Genomic DNA, 18258 nt, shown 5'->3' with positions numbered 1-18258 from the left:
CCTTCAATAGGCAAATTAGAGGTAACACCCATTATTTATTAAAAGTGCTTTGCATTTTTAATGTAAGGGTTCACAGTTGTTATATATGTTTTCATATGCTGGATAAAATAAATCAAATATAAATTTAAATTTGATATTGCAAAATAATGTGATATGTTTTAAGACTGTCAAAGTCCAATGACATTACATCTTCCTGTGGAACTGTTAAACTTGTCTTTATGACTATACCTAGTAGAGACTCAACTACTTTTTAAAAACATTTTTGGACCTAGTCCAAAGCTCTAAAATATGCCATTTGTTGATTTGTCATTCTTTTGCATTGCAAGATCAATGCTCAGAGTGTGCTTTGATTTTTAACAAAATGAAAGTCATTTCTGTCAAGTTAGCTAAACAGTGAAGAAAAAATAATGTGGTCATTGGCTACATTTTCCATTTTCTTTTACATTTATTACACTGAGAACACATGTTTGCATACTTGAGAATGAATGTTTTCAGTGACCTTGGCCATCTTTTCCTCTCTTTTCTCTCGCAGATTCCACACTAACACAAAATCCAGCTCCAGGTCATTCATTTCTGACAGCTAAGTGACGGGATGGTAGATGTATGAGTAGAGTATGCATATAAGTGGAGAGAGTAAAGACATAAATCACATAACAACAAATGAAGCATTATAAAACAATGTGTCACATGCTCCTCAAATTTATCAGCCTGTGTTTTCAAGCCTTATTTTCCTTAGAGGTGTCTATAACATGCTTCTGAATGTTTATAATTTTAGAAGTTTCGGCAATCTAAATGAAAAAGCTAAACGAGGTTAATCTTTTATCAATGGGCCATTTTTGGTTAATATACTTCACCTTGACAAGCAGGGACCGGTGCATCCCATGCATGATACCCATAGGAAGACTTTCTGCACACAGCACTGCTTTTCCCGACAAGTCGGAATCCTCGATCACAGGCCCAGCGGACCACACTGTTTAGCTGTCCTCCTGTTTGACTGATAATGTATCCATGAGGCGGGGATTCTGGTGTACTACAGTAGAAAGCTTTTTTAAAAGAAAATTAAAATCACTGTATAACTAATGAATCAGAAACTCTTTACAATCCAGTTATTAAAAATATAATAATACTAGTTCATAAAAACTGGTCAATTCAACTGCCATCTAGGTGAATTTTACTTCATATGGACATCATATTATTTGCCATCCACTTGACAATCTATTGACACAACCTTTAGGATACATAACTATTTCTGGACTTTTTTAAATTCTTATCGTCACTGAAGATGTCTCCTAAGTTGAAATACATTATACTTTTGTAACACCCTGAAGGTTCAAAAGCCATACAAATAGTTCATTGACTTTTGGAATGGTATTATTTCCTGTCGTTTGAAAGGCCTATATGCCACAGTTTGGGTAGAAATATTTTAAAGCATGTATCTACATGTCACTTTGAAATTATCTCCAGACACCTATGTCATGTTAGGGCATGCATTTCATTTTGGTGGATGTCTAAAATAGACCCCTCCACATTTCATAATCTTCTTTCCCAGTTTATTAAAGAGTTTCCATGCTGTCAAGAGTGCTTACATATGGTGATAAAAAATGCCAATAAAATAAAACTTTTTTCATCTGCTGAAGTCTGAAATGTCAAAAGATAATGTCAACTGGCTTTTTTATATACATGTACTTTTGAGACTATTCAGCCTGGCAGGATCCATTTACCCTTTGAAACTTCAATGTATTCATCTGAGAAAAAATGAGACTTTAGGGGTAAATAGTAAGAAAGAGATGGACTTGGAATATATGTGTCATAACCTGTCATTTTCTAAAGGCAAAATATGTACTCAATATGTCAAGTCATTCTTAGGGCTAAAAATGATGTTTCCATTATATTTATGTCCAACTTTGTCATGAAGATCAACATAAATAAGTCTTTAATATAGTCTTTAATATGGTGAATCTAATGCTTATAATTGTTGGATTTAAATGGTTTCCCTTTAAGTTATTATCATCATTAAAAATACAACTTAATGTTCTGACTTTTTAAATAGTCTGGGCACAGCTTTAGTAAAAAGATATATATAAAGTTCATATGATAGAAACTTTGATTCAAATGTGAAAATGTATTAAGAATGACTTGGGTACATATTTCAGTCTTTAAATATTTCTCCTTTGTATGCTTAATAATATTTCAAACAATGGATATTTATTATAGGATAAAAATTATAAATACGCTATCATGTAATGTCAGTAACAACTTACCTCTAATATGGAAAAGACACATTGTTGACAAACTATCATCTTATAATTTAAAAATCAAAGTAGACAAAAAATATTATATTTCTATATTTTATACTATATATGCAAATTTATATAAATGAGTAAAATTCAACAGTTTACCTTTAAAACTAGAATCAAATTTATTTAAGTTTATGTCTACAATTGTGTCAGAATAATTTATAAAGTATTTAAGAAAGTAATTTTCAGTAGAGCTGATTTGCAATGATACGTGGCTTCAGAAGACATGATCTGAACACTAAATAAAGAGATGACTGATTGGTTCTGAAGTGTTTTGTTCCTGAGCACATACCCATGGCCTCTGACATGACTTAGGATGGTAATAAAGAAAAGGGATATAATCTTTGCATAATGCAAAACCATGTATACTTATTCAACAGGAAAATTTGGGTTCAGTATCAGTAGACTTCATAAACAGGAAGGCATATAGAAAAAGCTATTTCATCATGATATTAAGAAGAATTTTCAGCCCTCATCTTTTCCACTATTACTCAGTGAAAAGCAATGATGAAAAAACAATTTTTTTAAAAACTAAAGGTTTTTAAGTGATCTATTTATCATTTTGTATTTTAATATTTAAAATATTTTAGCAAGTATCATAAATCAGTGCGCAATGATGAAAACAAAGGTTTTTACAAGTGTATGTTTATCTTTTGTTTAAACTTATTAAAGGAGTTATTTATATATTAAATAGATCAAATACACACAATTGAGCAACACTATTATTTTTTGAGTGTTCAAGGGAAACCTGTCTTGGGAAAATAAGCACTTAAAGTATCAACATTTATAATTAACTTAAGTCATAAATACTTTAAGTGCTTTTAATTATTTCAAATATCATGTGATAGACATAGTACTGTTTATCACTATAATAAGGAAACAGAGGGACAGAAATGTTATATAAATAACTCAAGAAACATCAATAGAGGAATTATGATTCAGATTTATACCTAACTGAATAGTATTTGTGTCTGTGCTCCTTAATCACAACCATACTGAGGATGCAGGTGAGATTTGCACTGAAGTTATAAGTATCACATACCTATATATCTTATCCGGAAGCCTTTTTTGTTATTGCCATGATCTGCTGACCACTGAAGGAATACTTCATGACCATTGCTTGTTATATTAAAGGCAGATGAATAATCCCCACTGAGTGAAACAAGCACTGGACTTTGAATATTTGGTCCTTCAGAAAGAAAATAATAGAATTTAGATATAACTGAGCAATTTCTGTTTAGTATTTCATATATTGAGAATGGTATTAAATATGGTGAAATTCATCCAGGACCGATTTACTTCATAAACAATAACTTAACAAAATGTGTTTGTTTACACATTTTAATTCCATAGCTAAAGCAGCTACAATTCATAACAAAATGATCAAGCTAAGTGCAATTTTCATATGGTATATAGGTAAGTTTGATGTTGCTACTTCTAAAATTATCCTTAAGATAAAATAAAGTCATATAGGCAGTTGTTTATATTGAAGGCCTGAATGTATACTTAGAGCATTTGAATTGAATTTGTGAATATCCAATAAATATAACCTATGGTTACCATCATACACCTGAAGAACATCAAATTCTTTTTCTGTCTGGAAGAATTCTACAAACATGCTGATGTTATATCCTTTTTCCACAGAAATGCTCCAGGCACACATTTGAAGATTTGGGTAACTGTCAGGATAACCAGGGCTCAATATGACTCCCGTGGAATCCAGGCGTAATTCATTGGCGGGACAGAGAACTGTCAGAAAAAATGAATCATTAGATAATGCTCATGTTTCAGACTTAAGTGAAAACTGCATTTTAAATACTGGATATTCTGTTTCTATGTTAAATAACAATAAAGGAAACAATACTTTGAACTATGTGTATAAAATGACAACTTGTATAGTAAGCTTGCAGTTCAAAAAATGAAGCAATGTCCCAAAATTGCATAATATTAATTTCCTTTTTATTACATGGGAGACACATTTTCTTTCTGGATTAATAAATATAAATATATAGATAATTAAAAGATAAGGCATTTACTTCCCTCTCTATCTTTATATTATTTCCCTATCTTTCTTCATCTTCTTATGTTCTTTTCCCTCTGTCTCTTATTTAAGTCCTATTCCTTCTTGACTTTTTCTTTTGTCCTCAAACTTTCATTCACTCAGGTATGTGAGAACAGACAGGAAGTTGCCCTACCTCAGAATATTCATTCCAGACAAAGCTACTTCTCTAATCTCAGGAATAGGCTTAAACCATGAGAATTTAAAACAATTTTGGGGTCACCAGTTACCTTTCCAGACCAAAAAGGTAAGACAAAGCATAAGCTGTTCACTTCATAACAATATATCAACTGCATCTCCAAACTATAATACACCAGTAAATTATGACAACATATGATTGTTCTTCAATCAAGTTAATAACTTGAAATAACTTGAGTTAATAAAAGCTGCCATAAATTAATATACAGATATTTGAATATTTACTGTAGAATATACTATAGCTAATCCAAGAACTGTTTTCTTTCTTTTTTTATTGCTTCTATTTCTCTTATTCAATCTGAGATGTTTGCATCTTGGATGTGATTTCAAAATTAAAAAGTAACAATTCAACAAATAGTATTGGATCATTCTCAGTCTAAAAAGAGAAATCTGATGTTTGCTTTTTACAAAGTGAAAAATATGTAAAATAAACAAAGAAATTTTAAGGTTAGAAATGGAATGGAAAAAAATGAATCAAAGATAAAGATTAATGAATATATCTATGGCATATTGAAATAAAGGATATAGATAACTAAAAGATATGACAAGTAAGTTTTAAGAAAAGGGTTATGTTGTGTGTGCCCAGCTACTGATATTTAATATTTCTGAAATATTTAGCTAGGTGAGTGTTACTGAACATGTCAACCCCTCACTAAAAACCATTCAGCACCTTCAAAGCCTTCAAGGTTAGTCCCTGCATGCCTCTCCAGCTTTGTTTTCTGCTGTTCCTCCTCTGAAACAGAATGCTCCAAACATACTGAATAACCTATAATTTTCTCAATTCAGCATATCTGTTAGTGCTTCTGTTTCAAATGTCCTCCTCTTGTCTGATACACTTGAAATATTTGGGCACCTCAAAACCCAGACCAAGTCTCATCCTCTGTGAAATACTTCCTGAATTTCTCCTCCATTAGTCCAAGCAGAACTGCTTATTTCCTTCTTGGCACCTCTTAATGTATGCTTCTATTATTGCAGTTAGTTAATTTTATGGCTATAATTTCTTTGCTTTTTAAACTTTCTTCTTAGGCTATTGTTATAGAAAAGCAAGTGTATGTCTTAATGGTCCCAATGTTTTCGACTGAACAAATATTCCATATTACATTTGAAAAACTGAGACAATTCAATATAACTTACTGTAAATACTAAAATTAACCTATTCTCATACTAACCAATATAAAGCAAGAATATACTGTTAAGCACTTTCTGTGTATTATATCACTGATTTGCCACCACAACTTTAAGAAGTGTATACAATTTTTCCCCTTTATACATGTTTTAGTTTCTAAGTCCTGTCTGACTCTGCAACCCCATGGACTCTAGCCCACCAAGATCTTCCATCCATGCAATTTTCCAGGCAAGAATACTGGAATGGGTTCCATTTCCTTCTCTACGGGAACTTCCCAACCCAGGAATCAAACCTATGCCTCATGCGTTGGCAGGTGGATTCTTTATTGTTGAGCCACCAGGGAAGCCTTAATCACTTATTATATTCCATTTATATTAAACCCTTTGAAGAACATCATATTTAGAAATGCTTTCCATGTTTTAAGTGTGATATAAAGAACTAAAGAGGATCCAGGGAGGAATAACAAAAGTGATGTAGCCTCTTTTATGAGAAGTGAAAAAGTAAAATAATTTAAAATAAATTAATAAAAACAGTATAGATTAGTTACAACAGATTCCAAACGAATGGCAATTGTTTATCAGGATTGTGAATTAATTCAATTGAAGAAAAAAAAAATATTTTTTTTTTGCCATACTGTGTGGCAGGATCTCATTTCCCCAGATCAAACCTCTTCCTCGTGCATTGGGAACATGGAATCTTAGCCACTGGACCCAGGAAGTCCCTAAACAAATATTTAAAATCAGATTTTTTTGCCTAAGTGTTAGGTCAATTAATTAATATAGCAACTCTGTCTAAACTCATTCTGAGGGATAATTAGCTAGTACCCATAGTGTTATTACGAAACAAACACAGATTGTCTCCTTTTCTGTATTCTCCACAGCAGATTAAATAGGAGGAGACACACTTACCACAGGAAATTCTGATTTTAGAAATAAGATATTGAAAGTCTTGAAATATGAGGGACTCAAATAACCAGGTTAACAAAATTGTTTTTTTTAATTAAAAATAATGCTGAATTTGGATCTAGATATAAATAAGAAGTATTGCTCTCTAAGAGCTCACAATTAAGTTATATATTGGGTCAAGGAAGAAATCTTGATATATAATTGCTTGTTCATTCAGCAATATAGATGATAGACTTCAGAATTAACAACCAACCCTAAGATGGCCTACAAAATCATTGATTAAGATCAAGGGAAATTCTTATACTGGTGCTGGTTATACCTCCAAACTCATCTTTTCTTTCTTAATGCTTTAAGAGCCCCTATCTTCTAAGGACTCCATAAAGGTAGAAAAATCAAACATTTCTTCCTACTGATATCATGTTCGAAATAATAAACAGAATTTTTATTTTATCATTATAAGAGTTAAGATACTGCATGGAAAATTGATTTTTATTTTTCAGGAATAAACCATAGTGAAGGAAGCAATTCAATAAAATCTGGGGAGGGATAATCAAAATCAATTTTACTCAAATTAACCAATATTTATAATTAATTACTATGTAAAAGAAAGAAAGAAAGAGAAGTCACTCAGTCATGTCTGACTCTTTGCTACCCCATGGACTGTAGCCTGACTGGCTCTTCCATCCATAGGATTTTCCAGGCAATAGGATTTTCCAGGCAAGAGGTTGTCAGGTGTATTAGGCACTATTATGGCCCTAGGAGCTACACAAGTTAATAATACATGATTCCCAAACATCAAAATCCCAATACATCATTCAAGAGCCATAATGGTCTTGTCCTTGTAACACTGAATTCCTTGAAGTCTGCATCTCACCATCTTTCATTTTTGTGTCTTTGCATATACCTCTGTTTCTTGGCTAACTCTTTTGCTAGCTCAGTTCTACCAAAGTAAGTATCACTGGTTATTCAGACCCAGGACTAAGGGAATAATGCCTCCATCAAGCTTTCCCTCTCATATAAACAGTTTAAAATTATATGATTCTACCTTACCACTGTATGCTACAGCTTATATGGCTGTCATATTCCTTACACCATTTTGCTTTCATAGAAGGGACTATTTACAACTTTTCTTTTGTTTATTCCCTTAGATCTTCATTCTTCATATGTGCTCAATAAAGTTTAATGATTTAGTGGTTAGAACAGAAGCTACTTGCAATCCACATTGGAACCTTTATTTAAAGTGGTTTCTCTTGCTTTCTATCTCCACTTCCAAACCTCACAGCAAAAGTAATTTAAATAAGTTGAACTGACTATGGGATAAACTAGAAAAATTAAACCTCGGATGAATAAACAATGTTTAGTTAAATCTGATAAATAATGGAATGAAAAACACCATATACGAATAGTATAATTTTTAAATTACTGTCAGTTAAATATATAATAATTACATAAAATAGAGTTTTCTCAATTTTGTTAGTACTGAATTAAACATAAAACAAATACTTAGAAATAAATATTCATAAGAATTGGTACCTTGACAAACGGGAGGTGCTCCATCCATCTGGAGTCGTTCTCCTAATCTGCAGGTCAGAATTGCATTACCAACCAAAGTAAATCCTGGAAGACACTGATATCTAATAATATCACCTATTGAAAAAACAGGCAGAAAAGGGCTTCATTAAGCACCAAGGTAATGGTTAAAATAAACAGATGGTTCAGTTATAAAATCTGAATATTTTTTCTTTCAGTTATTTTCAATCAGTATAAAAATTCTATTAGTTGTAAGCAGCAATGATATTCAGAATATTAAATTACTAGTAAGTCATGAGCACTGACCAATTGGAACTGAAGCCAAGAATAAATACCAGTAAAACTGGTACTGGGGCAATCTGATTATATATAAGCAATACTAGTAAGGAAATAATTTTGTTGGTATGGGTAAGATAGTCATTAAAAGTCTATCAAGCAGTTTAAAAGGGTTACTAGTTACTGCTATCAAGATTAGTTTCACATTGGTCATTGATATTTTCTTACATTTCTCAACCAAAATTAATATTAATAGATAATAATGATGAAATTATTATGTTACATTAAGATGCATTATTTTCTTACATAATTTTTCAAGCTATGAGATATTATTGAGGTTAAATTTCCAGTCAGTGTTAAAAGGACTTTATTTATGATCACATGGAATATAATGAGTTGTTTTCAAGGATATGGAAATAAAATATGTCATCTAATACACCCTGCATATCATTTATTATACATATCAAGTTTATGCCTGAATTTGAAGAACAATAGTTAAGACTACAGTGTTGGAAGGTAGCAAAATAATAACTACCAGAATAGTTATATGGCTCAGATTCCTGTACTGTTTTCTAACTGTACATCCTAAAAATACAGAATTCTTTTTTCTTACTTAACAATACCTTCCCTCTTTTCACTGTTTTCCATTCTTATAAATTCTAAACAATCCCCATCAATCCAGGGAAAGACGGTTTAAGACAGGCTGCTACTATTCTTTATTTTTATTGATTTTAAGCAAAACCTTTGTTAACAGTATGCTTTCTTTGAAAGTAATTTAAGACACTTTACCTATTTCAAATTCATCATCTTCTGTCAAAATTTCAGCATTGGGTACGGGTGGTGGAGGTTGACACACTCTTAGTTGATAGGCTGTAAAAATAGATAATGCTTATTCTTTCTCTGTACAGCTATATATATATATATATATATATATATATACACACATATGTGAAAAAAAAACAAAATTACAAAGGGCTTATTTATAAGAATAAAAATAAATGGTAGAATTTATCAAGTTTTAACCATTTATTTAAAAAAATGCTACAATATTAAGGGGGAATTAATAATTCCTTATGGAGTGGGGAAAGGCTACCTGGAGAAGAGAAAGACTACCCACTCCAGTATTCTTGCCTGGAGAATGCCCATGGACAGAGGAGCTTGGTGAACTTCAGTAAGTGGGGTTGCAGAGAGTTGGACATAAATGAGTGACAGAGAACAATCATTCCTTAAATAGTTTTCTATACTAACCCTTCTTATTTCTTACCCTTATTTTAGTCCTTCTGATTATGTACTTCCATTTTGGTGTGATCACTGTTTGGAATTACATACACATATTAGTTTATGTGTTAATACCAATCTTTCCAAGGATCACCAAATTCCCTGCATCTAGGAAAGTGCCTAGCATTTAGTCATAATTGAAAACAAGTACTCAATGGGTATTCCATTCCAAGAAATATTATAAACATCTTATTTATATTAACTCTACTAAAACAGAGAAGGCAATGGCAACCCACTCCAGTACTCTTGCCTGGAAAATCCCATGGACATGGGAGCCTGGGGGGCTGCAGTCCATGGGGTCGCACAGTCAGACACAAGTGAGCAACTTCACTTTCACTTTTCACTTTCATGCATTGGAGAAGGAAATGGCAACCCACTCCAGTGTTCTGGCCTGGAGAATCCCAGGGACAGCGGAGCCAGCCTAGTGGGCTGCCATCTATGGGGTCACACAGAATCGACACGACTGACGCGACTTAGCAGCAGCAGCAGCAACCCTCACAAAAACTATATTACTTAATTTATGTACCTAATCTATAATTACTCACATTTGAAAAAAGAAAATTGCTAAAAGAATTAAGAATGTGTCCAACTCCTATAGCTACAGAATGTCAGAGAAGGGATTTGAACACAGACAGTGTGGTTCCAGAGCTTCCTTTCACCAAGCTAGATTAGTATGCTTACAAGTTAAGTGCAAGTTCAGTCACTCAGTTGTGACCGATTCTTTGTGACTCCATGGAATGCAGCACAGCAGACGCCCCTGTCCATCACCAATTCCCGGAGTTTATTCAAACTCATGTCCATTGAGTTGGTGATGCCATCCAACCATCTCATCCTCACTTGTCCCCTTCTCCCCATGCCTTCAATCATTACCAGCATGAGGGTCTTTTCAACTGAGTCAGTTCTTCTCATCAATTAGCCAAATTGTTGAAGTTTCAGCTTTAGCATCAGTCCTTCCAATGAATATTCAGGACTGATTTCCCTTAGGATATATTGGTTGGATTTCCTTGCAGTCCAAGGGACTCTCAAGAATCTTTTCCAACAACACAGTTCAAAAGCATCAATTCTTTGGTGCTCCGCCTTCTTTATAATCCAAGTCTCACATCCATACATAACCATTGGAAAAACCATAGCTTTTTGGCAAAGTAATGTTTCTACTTTTTAATATGCTGTCTAGGTTGGTCATAACTTTCCATCAAATGAGCAAGCGTCTTAGTCTCATGGCTACGATCATGATCTGCAGCAATTCTGGAGACACCAAAAATAAAGTCAGCCACTGTTGCCATTGTTTTCCCATCTATTTGCCATGAAAATATGGGACCAGATGCCATGATCTTAGTTTTCTGAATATTGAGTTTTAAGCCAACTTTTCCATTCTCCTCTTTCACTTTCATCAAGAGGCTCTTTAGTTCTTCACTTTCTGCCATAAGGGTGGTATCATCTGCATCAGTTCAGTTCAGTTCAGTCGCTCAGTCATGTCCAATTCTTTGCGACCCCATGAATCACAGCACGCCAGGCCTCCCTGTCCATCACCAACTCCTGGAGTTCACTTAGACTCACGTCCATCGAGTCAGTGATGCCATCCAGCCATCTCATCCTCTCTCCTCCCCTTCTCCTCTTGCCCCCAATCCCTCCCAGCATCAGAGTCTTTTCCAATGAGTCAGCTCTTCACATGAGGTGGCCAAAGTACTGGAGTTTCAGCTTTAGCATCATTCCTTCCAAAGAAATCCCAGGGCTGATCTCCTTTAGAATGGACTGGTTGGATCTCCTTGCAGTCCAAGGGACTCTCAAGAGTCTTCTCCAACACCACAGTTCAAAAGCATCAGTTCTTCGGTGCTCAGCCTTCTTCACAGTCCAACTCTCACATCCATACATGACCACAGGAAAAACCATAGCCTTGACTAGACGAACCTTTGTTGGCAAAGTAATGTCTCTGCTTTTGAATATGCTATCTAGGTTGGTCATAACTTTCCTTCCAAGGAGTAAGCGTCTTTTAATTTCATGGCTGCAGTCACCATCTGCAGTGATTTTGGAGCCCCGAAAAATAAAGTCTGACACTGTTTCCACTGTTGCCCCATCTATTTCCCATGAAGTGAGGGGACCAGATGCCATGATCTTCATTTTCTGAATGTTGAGCTTGAAGCTAACTTTTTCACTCTCCACTTTCACTTTCATCAAGAGGCTTTTGAGTTCCTCTTCACTTTCTGCCATAAGGGTGGTGTCATCTGCATATCTGAGGTTATTGATATTTCTCCCGGAAATCTTGATTCCAGCTTGTGCTTCATCCAGCCCAGCATTTCTCATGATGTACTCTGCATATAAGTTAAATAAGCAGGGTGACAATATACAGCCTTGATGTACTCCTTTTCCTATTTGGAACCAGTCTGTTGTTCCATGTCCAGTTCTAACTGTTGCTTCCTGACCTGCATACAAATTTCTCAAGAGGCAGGTCAGGTGGTCTGGTATTCCCATCTCTTTCAGAATTTTCCACAGTTTATTGTGATCCACACAGTCAAAGGCTTTGGCATAGTCAATAAAGCAGAAAGAGATGTTTTTCTGGAACTCTCTTGCTTTTTCCATGATCCATCGGATGTTGGCAATTTGATCTCTGGTTCCTCTGCCTTTTCTAAAACCTTGAACATCAGGAAGTTCACGGTTCACATATTGCTGAAGCCTGGCTTGGAGAATTTTGAGCATTACTTTACTAGCGTGTGAGATGACTGCAATTGTGTGATAGTTTGAGCTTTCTTTGGCATTGCCGTTCTTTGGGATTGGAATGAAAACTGCATATATAAGGTTACTGATATTTCTCCCGGCAATCTTGATTCCAGCTTGTGCTTCATCCAGCCCAGCATGTTTCTCATGATGTACTCTGCATGTGAGTTAAATAAGCAAGGTGACAATATACATACTTGAGGTACTCCTTTTCTTGTTTGGAAACAGTCTGTTTCTCCATGACCAGTTCTAACTGTTGCTTCCTGACCTGCATACAGGTTTCTCAAGAGGCAGGTCAGGTGGTCTGGTATTCCCATCTCTTTCAGAATTGTCCACAATTTGTTGTGATCCACACAGTCAAAGGCTTTGGCATAGTCAATAAAGCAGAAATAGATGTTTTTCTGGAACTCTCTTGCTTTTCTGATAATCCAACAAATGTTGGCAATTTGATCTCTGGTTGCTCTGCTGTTTCTAAATCCAGTTTGAATATCTGGAAATTCATGGTTCACATATTGTTGGAGCCTGGCTTGGAGAATTTTGAGCTTTACTTTACTAGCGTGTGAGATGAGGGCAATTATGCAGTGTTTTGAGGAATCTTTGGCATTGCCTTTCTTTGGGACTGGAGTAGAAACTGACCTTTTCCTTCCTGTGGCCACTGCTGAGTTTTCCAAATATGCTGGCCTACTGAGTGCACCACTTTCACAGAATCATCTTTTAGGATTTGAAATAGCTCAACTGGAATTCCATCACCTCCACTAGCTTTGTTTGTAGTGATGCTTCCTAAGGTCCACTTGACTTCACATTCCAGGATGTCTGGCTCTAGGTGATGATCACACCATCGTGGTTATCTGTGTCATGAAGATCTTTTATGTACGGTTCTTCTGTGTATTCTTGCCACCTCTTCTTAATATCTTCTGCTTCTGTTAGGTCCATACCATTTCTGTCCTTTAATGTGCCCATCTTTGTATGAAATATTCCTTTGGCGTCTCTAATTTTCTTGAAGAGATTCTAGTCTTTCCCATTTTATTTTTTCCCCTCTGTTTCTTTGCCTTGATCACTGAGGAAGGCTTTTTTTTTTTTTTTAATCTCTCATTGCTATTCTTTGGAACTCTGCATTCAAATGGGTATATCTTTCCTTTTTGCCTTTGCCTTTAGCTTCTCTTCTTTTCTCAATTATTTTTAAGACCTCCTCAGACAAACATTTTTCCTTTTTGCATTTTTTTTCCTTGGGGATGTCTTGATCCCTGCCTCCCATACAATGTCATGAACCTCCATCCACAGTTCTGTAGGCACTATATACTCTGCATATAAGTTAAATAAGCAAGGTGACAATATACAGCCTTGACGTATGTTAGATCAGCAGATCTAATCCCTTGAATCTATTTGTCACCTCCATGTATAATTGTAAGAGATTTGATTTAGGTCATACCTGCATGGTCTTGGTTTTTCCTACTTTCTTCAATTTAAGTCAGAATTTGCCAATAAAGAGTTCATGATCTGAGGCACAGTCAGCTCCATGTCTTGTTTTTGCTGACTTTCTAGAGGTTCTCCATCTTCGGCTACAAAGAATATAATCAATCTGATTTCGGTGTTGACCATCTGGTGGTGTCCATGTGTACAGTCTTCTCTTGTGTTGCTGCAAGAGGCTGTTTGCTATGACCAGTGCATTCTCTTGGCGAAACTATATTAGCCTTTGCCCTGCTTCATTCTGTACTCCAAGGCCAAGTTTGCCTGTTACTCCAGGTGTTTCTTGACTTCCTACTTTTGCATTCCAGTCCCTTATAATGAAAAGGACATATTTTTGGGGGTGTTAATTCTAGAAGGTCTTGTTGGTCTTCATAGAACTGTTCAACTTCAGATTATTTTGCATTACTGACTGGGGCAGAAACTTGGATTACTGTCATACTGAATGGTTTGACTTGGAAACTAACAGAGATCTTTCTGTCTTTTTTGAGATTGCATCCAAGTACTGAATTTTGGACTCTTTTGTTGACAATGATGGCTACTCCATTTCTTCTAAGGGATTCTTGCCCACACTAGTAGATACAATGGTCATCTGAGTTAAATTCACCCATTCCAGTCCATTTTAGTTCGCTGATTCCTAAAATGTTGAAATTCACTCTTGCCATCTTCCTGTTTGACCACTTCCAATTTGACTTGATTCATGGACTTAACATTCCAGGTTCCTATGCAATATTGCTCTTTACAGCTTTGGACTGTACTTCCATTACCAGTTGCATCTGCAACTGGATGTTGTTTCTGCTTTGGTTCCATCTCTTCCTTCTTTCTGGAGTTAGTTCTACACTAATCTTTAGTAGCATCTTTGGCATCTACCGACCTGGGGAGTTCATCTTTCAGTGTCATATCTTTTCATACTGTTCATGGAGTTCTCAAGGCAAGAATACTGAAGTGGTTTGCCATTCCCTTCTCCAGTGGACCACATTTTGTCAGAACTCTCCACCATGACCTGTCTGTCTTGGGTGGCCCTACAGGGCATGGCTCATAGTTTCACTGAGTTAGACAAGGCTGTGGTTCATGTGATAAGATTGGTTAGTTTTCTGTGACTGTGGTGTTCAGTCTGCTGCCCTCTGATGGAGAAGGATAAGAGCTTCCTGATGAGAAAGACTGACTGAGGGGAAACTGGGTCTTGTTCTGAAGGGCAGGGCCATGCTTAGTAAATCTTTAGACCAATTTCCTGTTGATGGGTGGGGCTGTGGTCCCTCCCTGTTATTTATCTGCTGCTAAACTATGGTGGAGGTGATAAAGATAATGGTGACCTCCTTCCAAAGGTCCCATGCACACACTGCTACAGTAGGTGCCCCCAACCCTGTAGCAGGTCACTGCCACCTACGCTTCTGCCAGAGACTCCTGGACACTCACGGGCAAGTTAAATCTTATATTTCTAATTTTCTACATCATTTGAACCAGTCATCCCATTATATTAGGTTCCTATTTGAAATAAGTTAAAAGCCATTGAAACAAAGGTCTATATGAATCTAAGTATCATGACTACTGGCACCTGATGATATCTCTATCATAATCTATTTCCTTTCACTAGTTGCTTTCAAAAAATGTAATATGCTATGATCAATTCAAGAAACACGTTTTCTGTTATTAAAACATTTAAAGAAAAATGTATTTTATATGCTTAATTTTATTACTTAAACTTAGGAGTTAAACTCTTTATTTTGGAATTCCCAGGTGGCTCAGGGTAAAGAATCCACCTGCAATGCATGAGTCGTGGGTTCAACCCCTGGGTCAGGAAGAGCTACTGGAGGAGGAAATGGCAAGCCACTCTAGTACTCTTGCCAGGAAAAATCCTATGAATATGGGAGCCTGGTGTTCCTGACAGTCCATGAGGTGACAAAGTCTCAGATGTGAATGAGCACATTTTCCATTTCCAAGTTCTTGATATACCTCAATGTGAATATAAAAATTATGACGTTTAAAAGACACAGTAACTTGTCCAAGATCACACAACTAGCACAGGGTTTATCCAGAACTCCAGCTTATGTCCTCTAACTTCAAAGCCCATATCTTCAATATCAGCCCTATTGTGAGAGTATTATGAGGATTGTGAGGAACATCAACTAGACCAGTTAAGGAAAACTCTAATAAAAAGAGACGAAATGAGATAAATTTTAAAGGATGAGTGAGATCCTTTCACCTCCAGTGCTGAAGGGTAATGGTGGGCAGAAGAACATTCCAAAAGGTAGAGGAAACATTGGTAAAAATTACAATTATCAAGGTAAAAGGTAGTTTTGAGAAATGCCAGAGAGGTAAGAGAAAGGAGAGCAGAAGAGACAGAGAGCCCAGGGGGATGTAATGCTTATGAGACTGCTTCAGAGGACAGTATTTTATCTATGAATATCTTACTTGAGAAAGAGATCCATCAGAAGTTAGAGAAGTGTAGAGATACCCATAAGTGTATTTTACTTTTGTTTGCCTGTAAAGTTTTTTTTTTTTTTTAAAAAACTTCAAGCTAATCTTCTTGAGTTTTGCCAGTAGTCATGTATGGATGTGAGAGTCAGATTACAAAGAAAGCTGAGTGCCTGAGAATTGATGCTTTTGAATTATGGTGTTGGAGAAGACTCTTGAGAGTCCCTTGGACTGCAGGAGATCCAACCAGTCAATCCTAAAGGAAATCAGTCCTGAACATTCATTGGAAGGACTGATGTTGAAGCTGAAACTCCAATACTTTGTCCACCTGATGCAAAGAGCTGACTCATTTGAAAAAACCCTGATGCTGGGAAAGATTGAAGGTGGGAGGAGAAGGAGACAGCAGAGGATGAGATGGTTGGATGGCATCACTGACTCAGTGGACATGAATTTGGGTAAACTCTGGGAGTTGGTGATGGACAGGGATGCCTGGAGTGCTGCAGTCCATGGGGTCGCAAAGAGTCGTACACGACTGAGCGACTGAACTGAACTTAATCTTCTTGAGGCAGGAGGCAGATGGGCCCCTCCAGGGTAAAGTAATCGGAGATTCATTCTCTATGGACCAAAACTCCAAGAGGAGAATAGCAGGACAATTAAGAGAGGAGGTTGGGCCCTGCACAGAATATATATTTCTTATTTCAAAGTCAGGTCTCCCTGATCACACATGCACAGAAAATCTCCTCGGAGGTCAAAGGATGCTAACTAATGCCAGGCTACCTACAAGCCTCTTTAGTAGAATCTATTTTGACTAAGAGATGAATGTGCACACATGGAGGATCCTGAGATATACCAAATATGGACTGTGACTGGCCAAATGAAAATGACTGGCTAAAGGAAACCCAGAAGAAATACACCATAAAAAGTAATTCAAACTGCTACAAGGGGGAGACTTGGGGATTCTCCCTCTGAGTCTGCCCATGTGCCTCTATCCACTGTACTCTTTAGTATTTACTCTTCAGGTCTACTGTTCTCTTTTCCTCTTAATAAATACTTTCCTTAGTTCACTACTTTCCTTCTTTGTGGAAATTCTCTGCAAAGCTGAAGGGCCAGGGCCTTTGTCACTGACCACTGGACTAGTGGCTAGGACCTCATGCTTCTACCACCTCAACGTGCACCCAGTCTGTGACTGGGAACCCAAACCCCCTCCAAGTTGTAGTGAAGAGGAAAAGTTAAAGTTTTACATAACCTCCTACTTGTTCTGCCTCTGTAACTCAGCTTGCTCCTTGCAAGCTGACCTGGATCACGACGGTCACGAAGTCTCAGAAAGTGAGGACTTACAATACTAGGAACTGGTATTGTATTGAACTTATCTCACTCACCTTTGTGCTATTCTTTGCAATTGCCCAGCCCCTGCAAACCTGTTTAATCATGCCTGTGTAAAGGTCAGGCATCCCCCTCCCAATCTTGACTGCTGTTCCCACACCCGCGAAACCCCTTAATTTAAACCAGCCTATGATCTGCCTCTTGAGAAATTTGTATGCAGGTCAGGAAGCAACAGTTAGAACTGGACATGGAACAATAGACTGGTTCCAAATAGGAAAAGGAGTACATCAAGGCTGTATATTGTCACCCAGCTTATTTAACTTATATGCAGAGTACATCATGAGAAACGCTGGACTGGAAGAAACACAAGCTGGAATCAAGCTTGCCGGGAGAAATATCAAAAACCTCAGATATGCAGAACACCACCCTTATGGCAGAAAGTGAAGAGGAACTCAAAAGCCTCTTGATGAAAGTGAAAGTGGAGAGTGAAAAAGTTGGCTTAAAGCTCAACATTCAGAAAACTAAGATCATAGCATCCAGTCCCACCACTTCATGGGAAATAGATGGGGAAACAGTGGAAACAGTGTCAGACTTTATTTTGGGGGGCTCCAAAATCACTGCAGATGGTGACTGCAGCCATGAAATTAAAAGACGCTTACTCCTTGGAAGGAAACT

General features: G+C 36.4%; 1 protein-coding gene across 1 annotated transcript in view; it reads right to left on the bottom strand.

Moving 5' to 3' along the window:
- CSMD3 (CUB and Sushi multiple domains 3) overlaps nucleotides 1-18258 on the bottom strand; it is a 1470240-nt gene that overhangs the window by 98402 nt on the left and 1353580 nt on the right. The window contains exons 46-50 of the mRNA NM_001424929.1: nucleotides 9181-9261; nucleotides 8119-8232; nucleotides 3858-4046; nucleotides 3340-3486; nucleotides 855-1043 (exon numbers count right to left, since the gene is read on the bottom strand). Of these exons, the coding sequence (NP_001411858.1) occupies nucleotides 855-1043; nucleotides 3340-3486; nucleotides 3858-4046; nucleotides 8119-8232; nucleotides 9181-9261 (720 nt within the window). The remainder of the gene's footprint in view (nucleotides 1-854; nucleotides 1044-3339; nucleotides 3487-3857; nucleotides 4047-8118; nucleotides 8233-9180; nucleotides 9262-18258) is intronic.

Source organism: Bos taurus, chromosome 14 (genome assembly GCF_002263795.3).
Source record: "Bos taurus isolate L1 Dominette 01449 registration number 42190680 breed Hereford chromosome 14, ARS-UCD2.0, whole genome shotgun sequence".
Taxonomy (NCBI): domain Eukaryota; kingdom Metazoa; phylum Chordata; class Mammalia; order Artiodactyla; family Bovidae; genus Bos; species Bos taurus.
The sequence above is the reverse complement of the archived record's forward strand: the minus strand, read 5'-3'. Positions and strand labels throughout refer to the sequence as shown.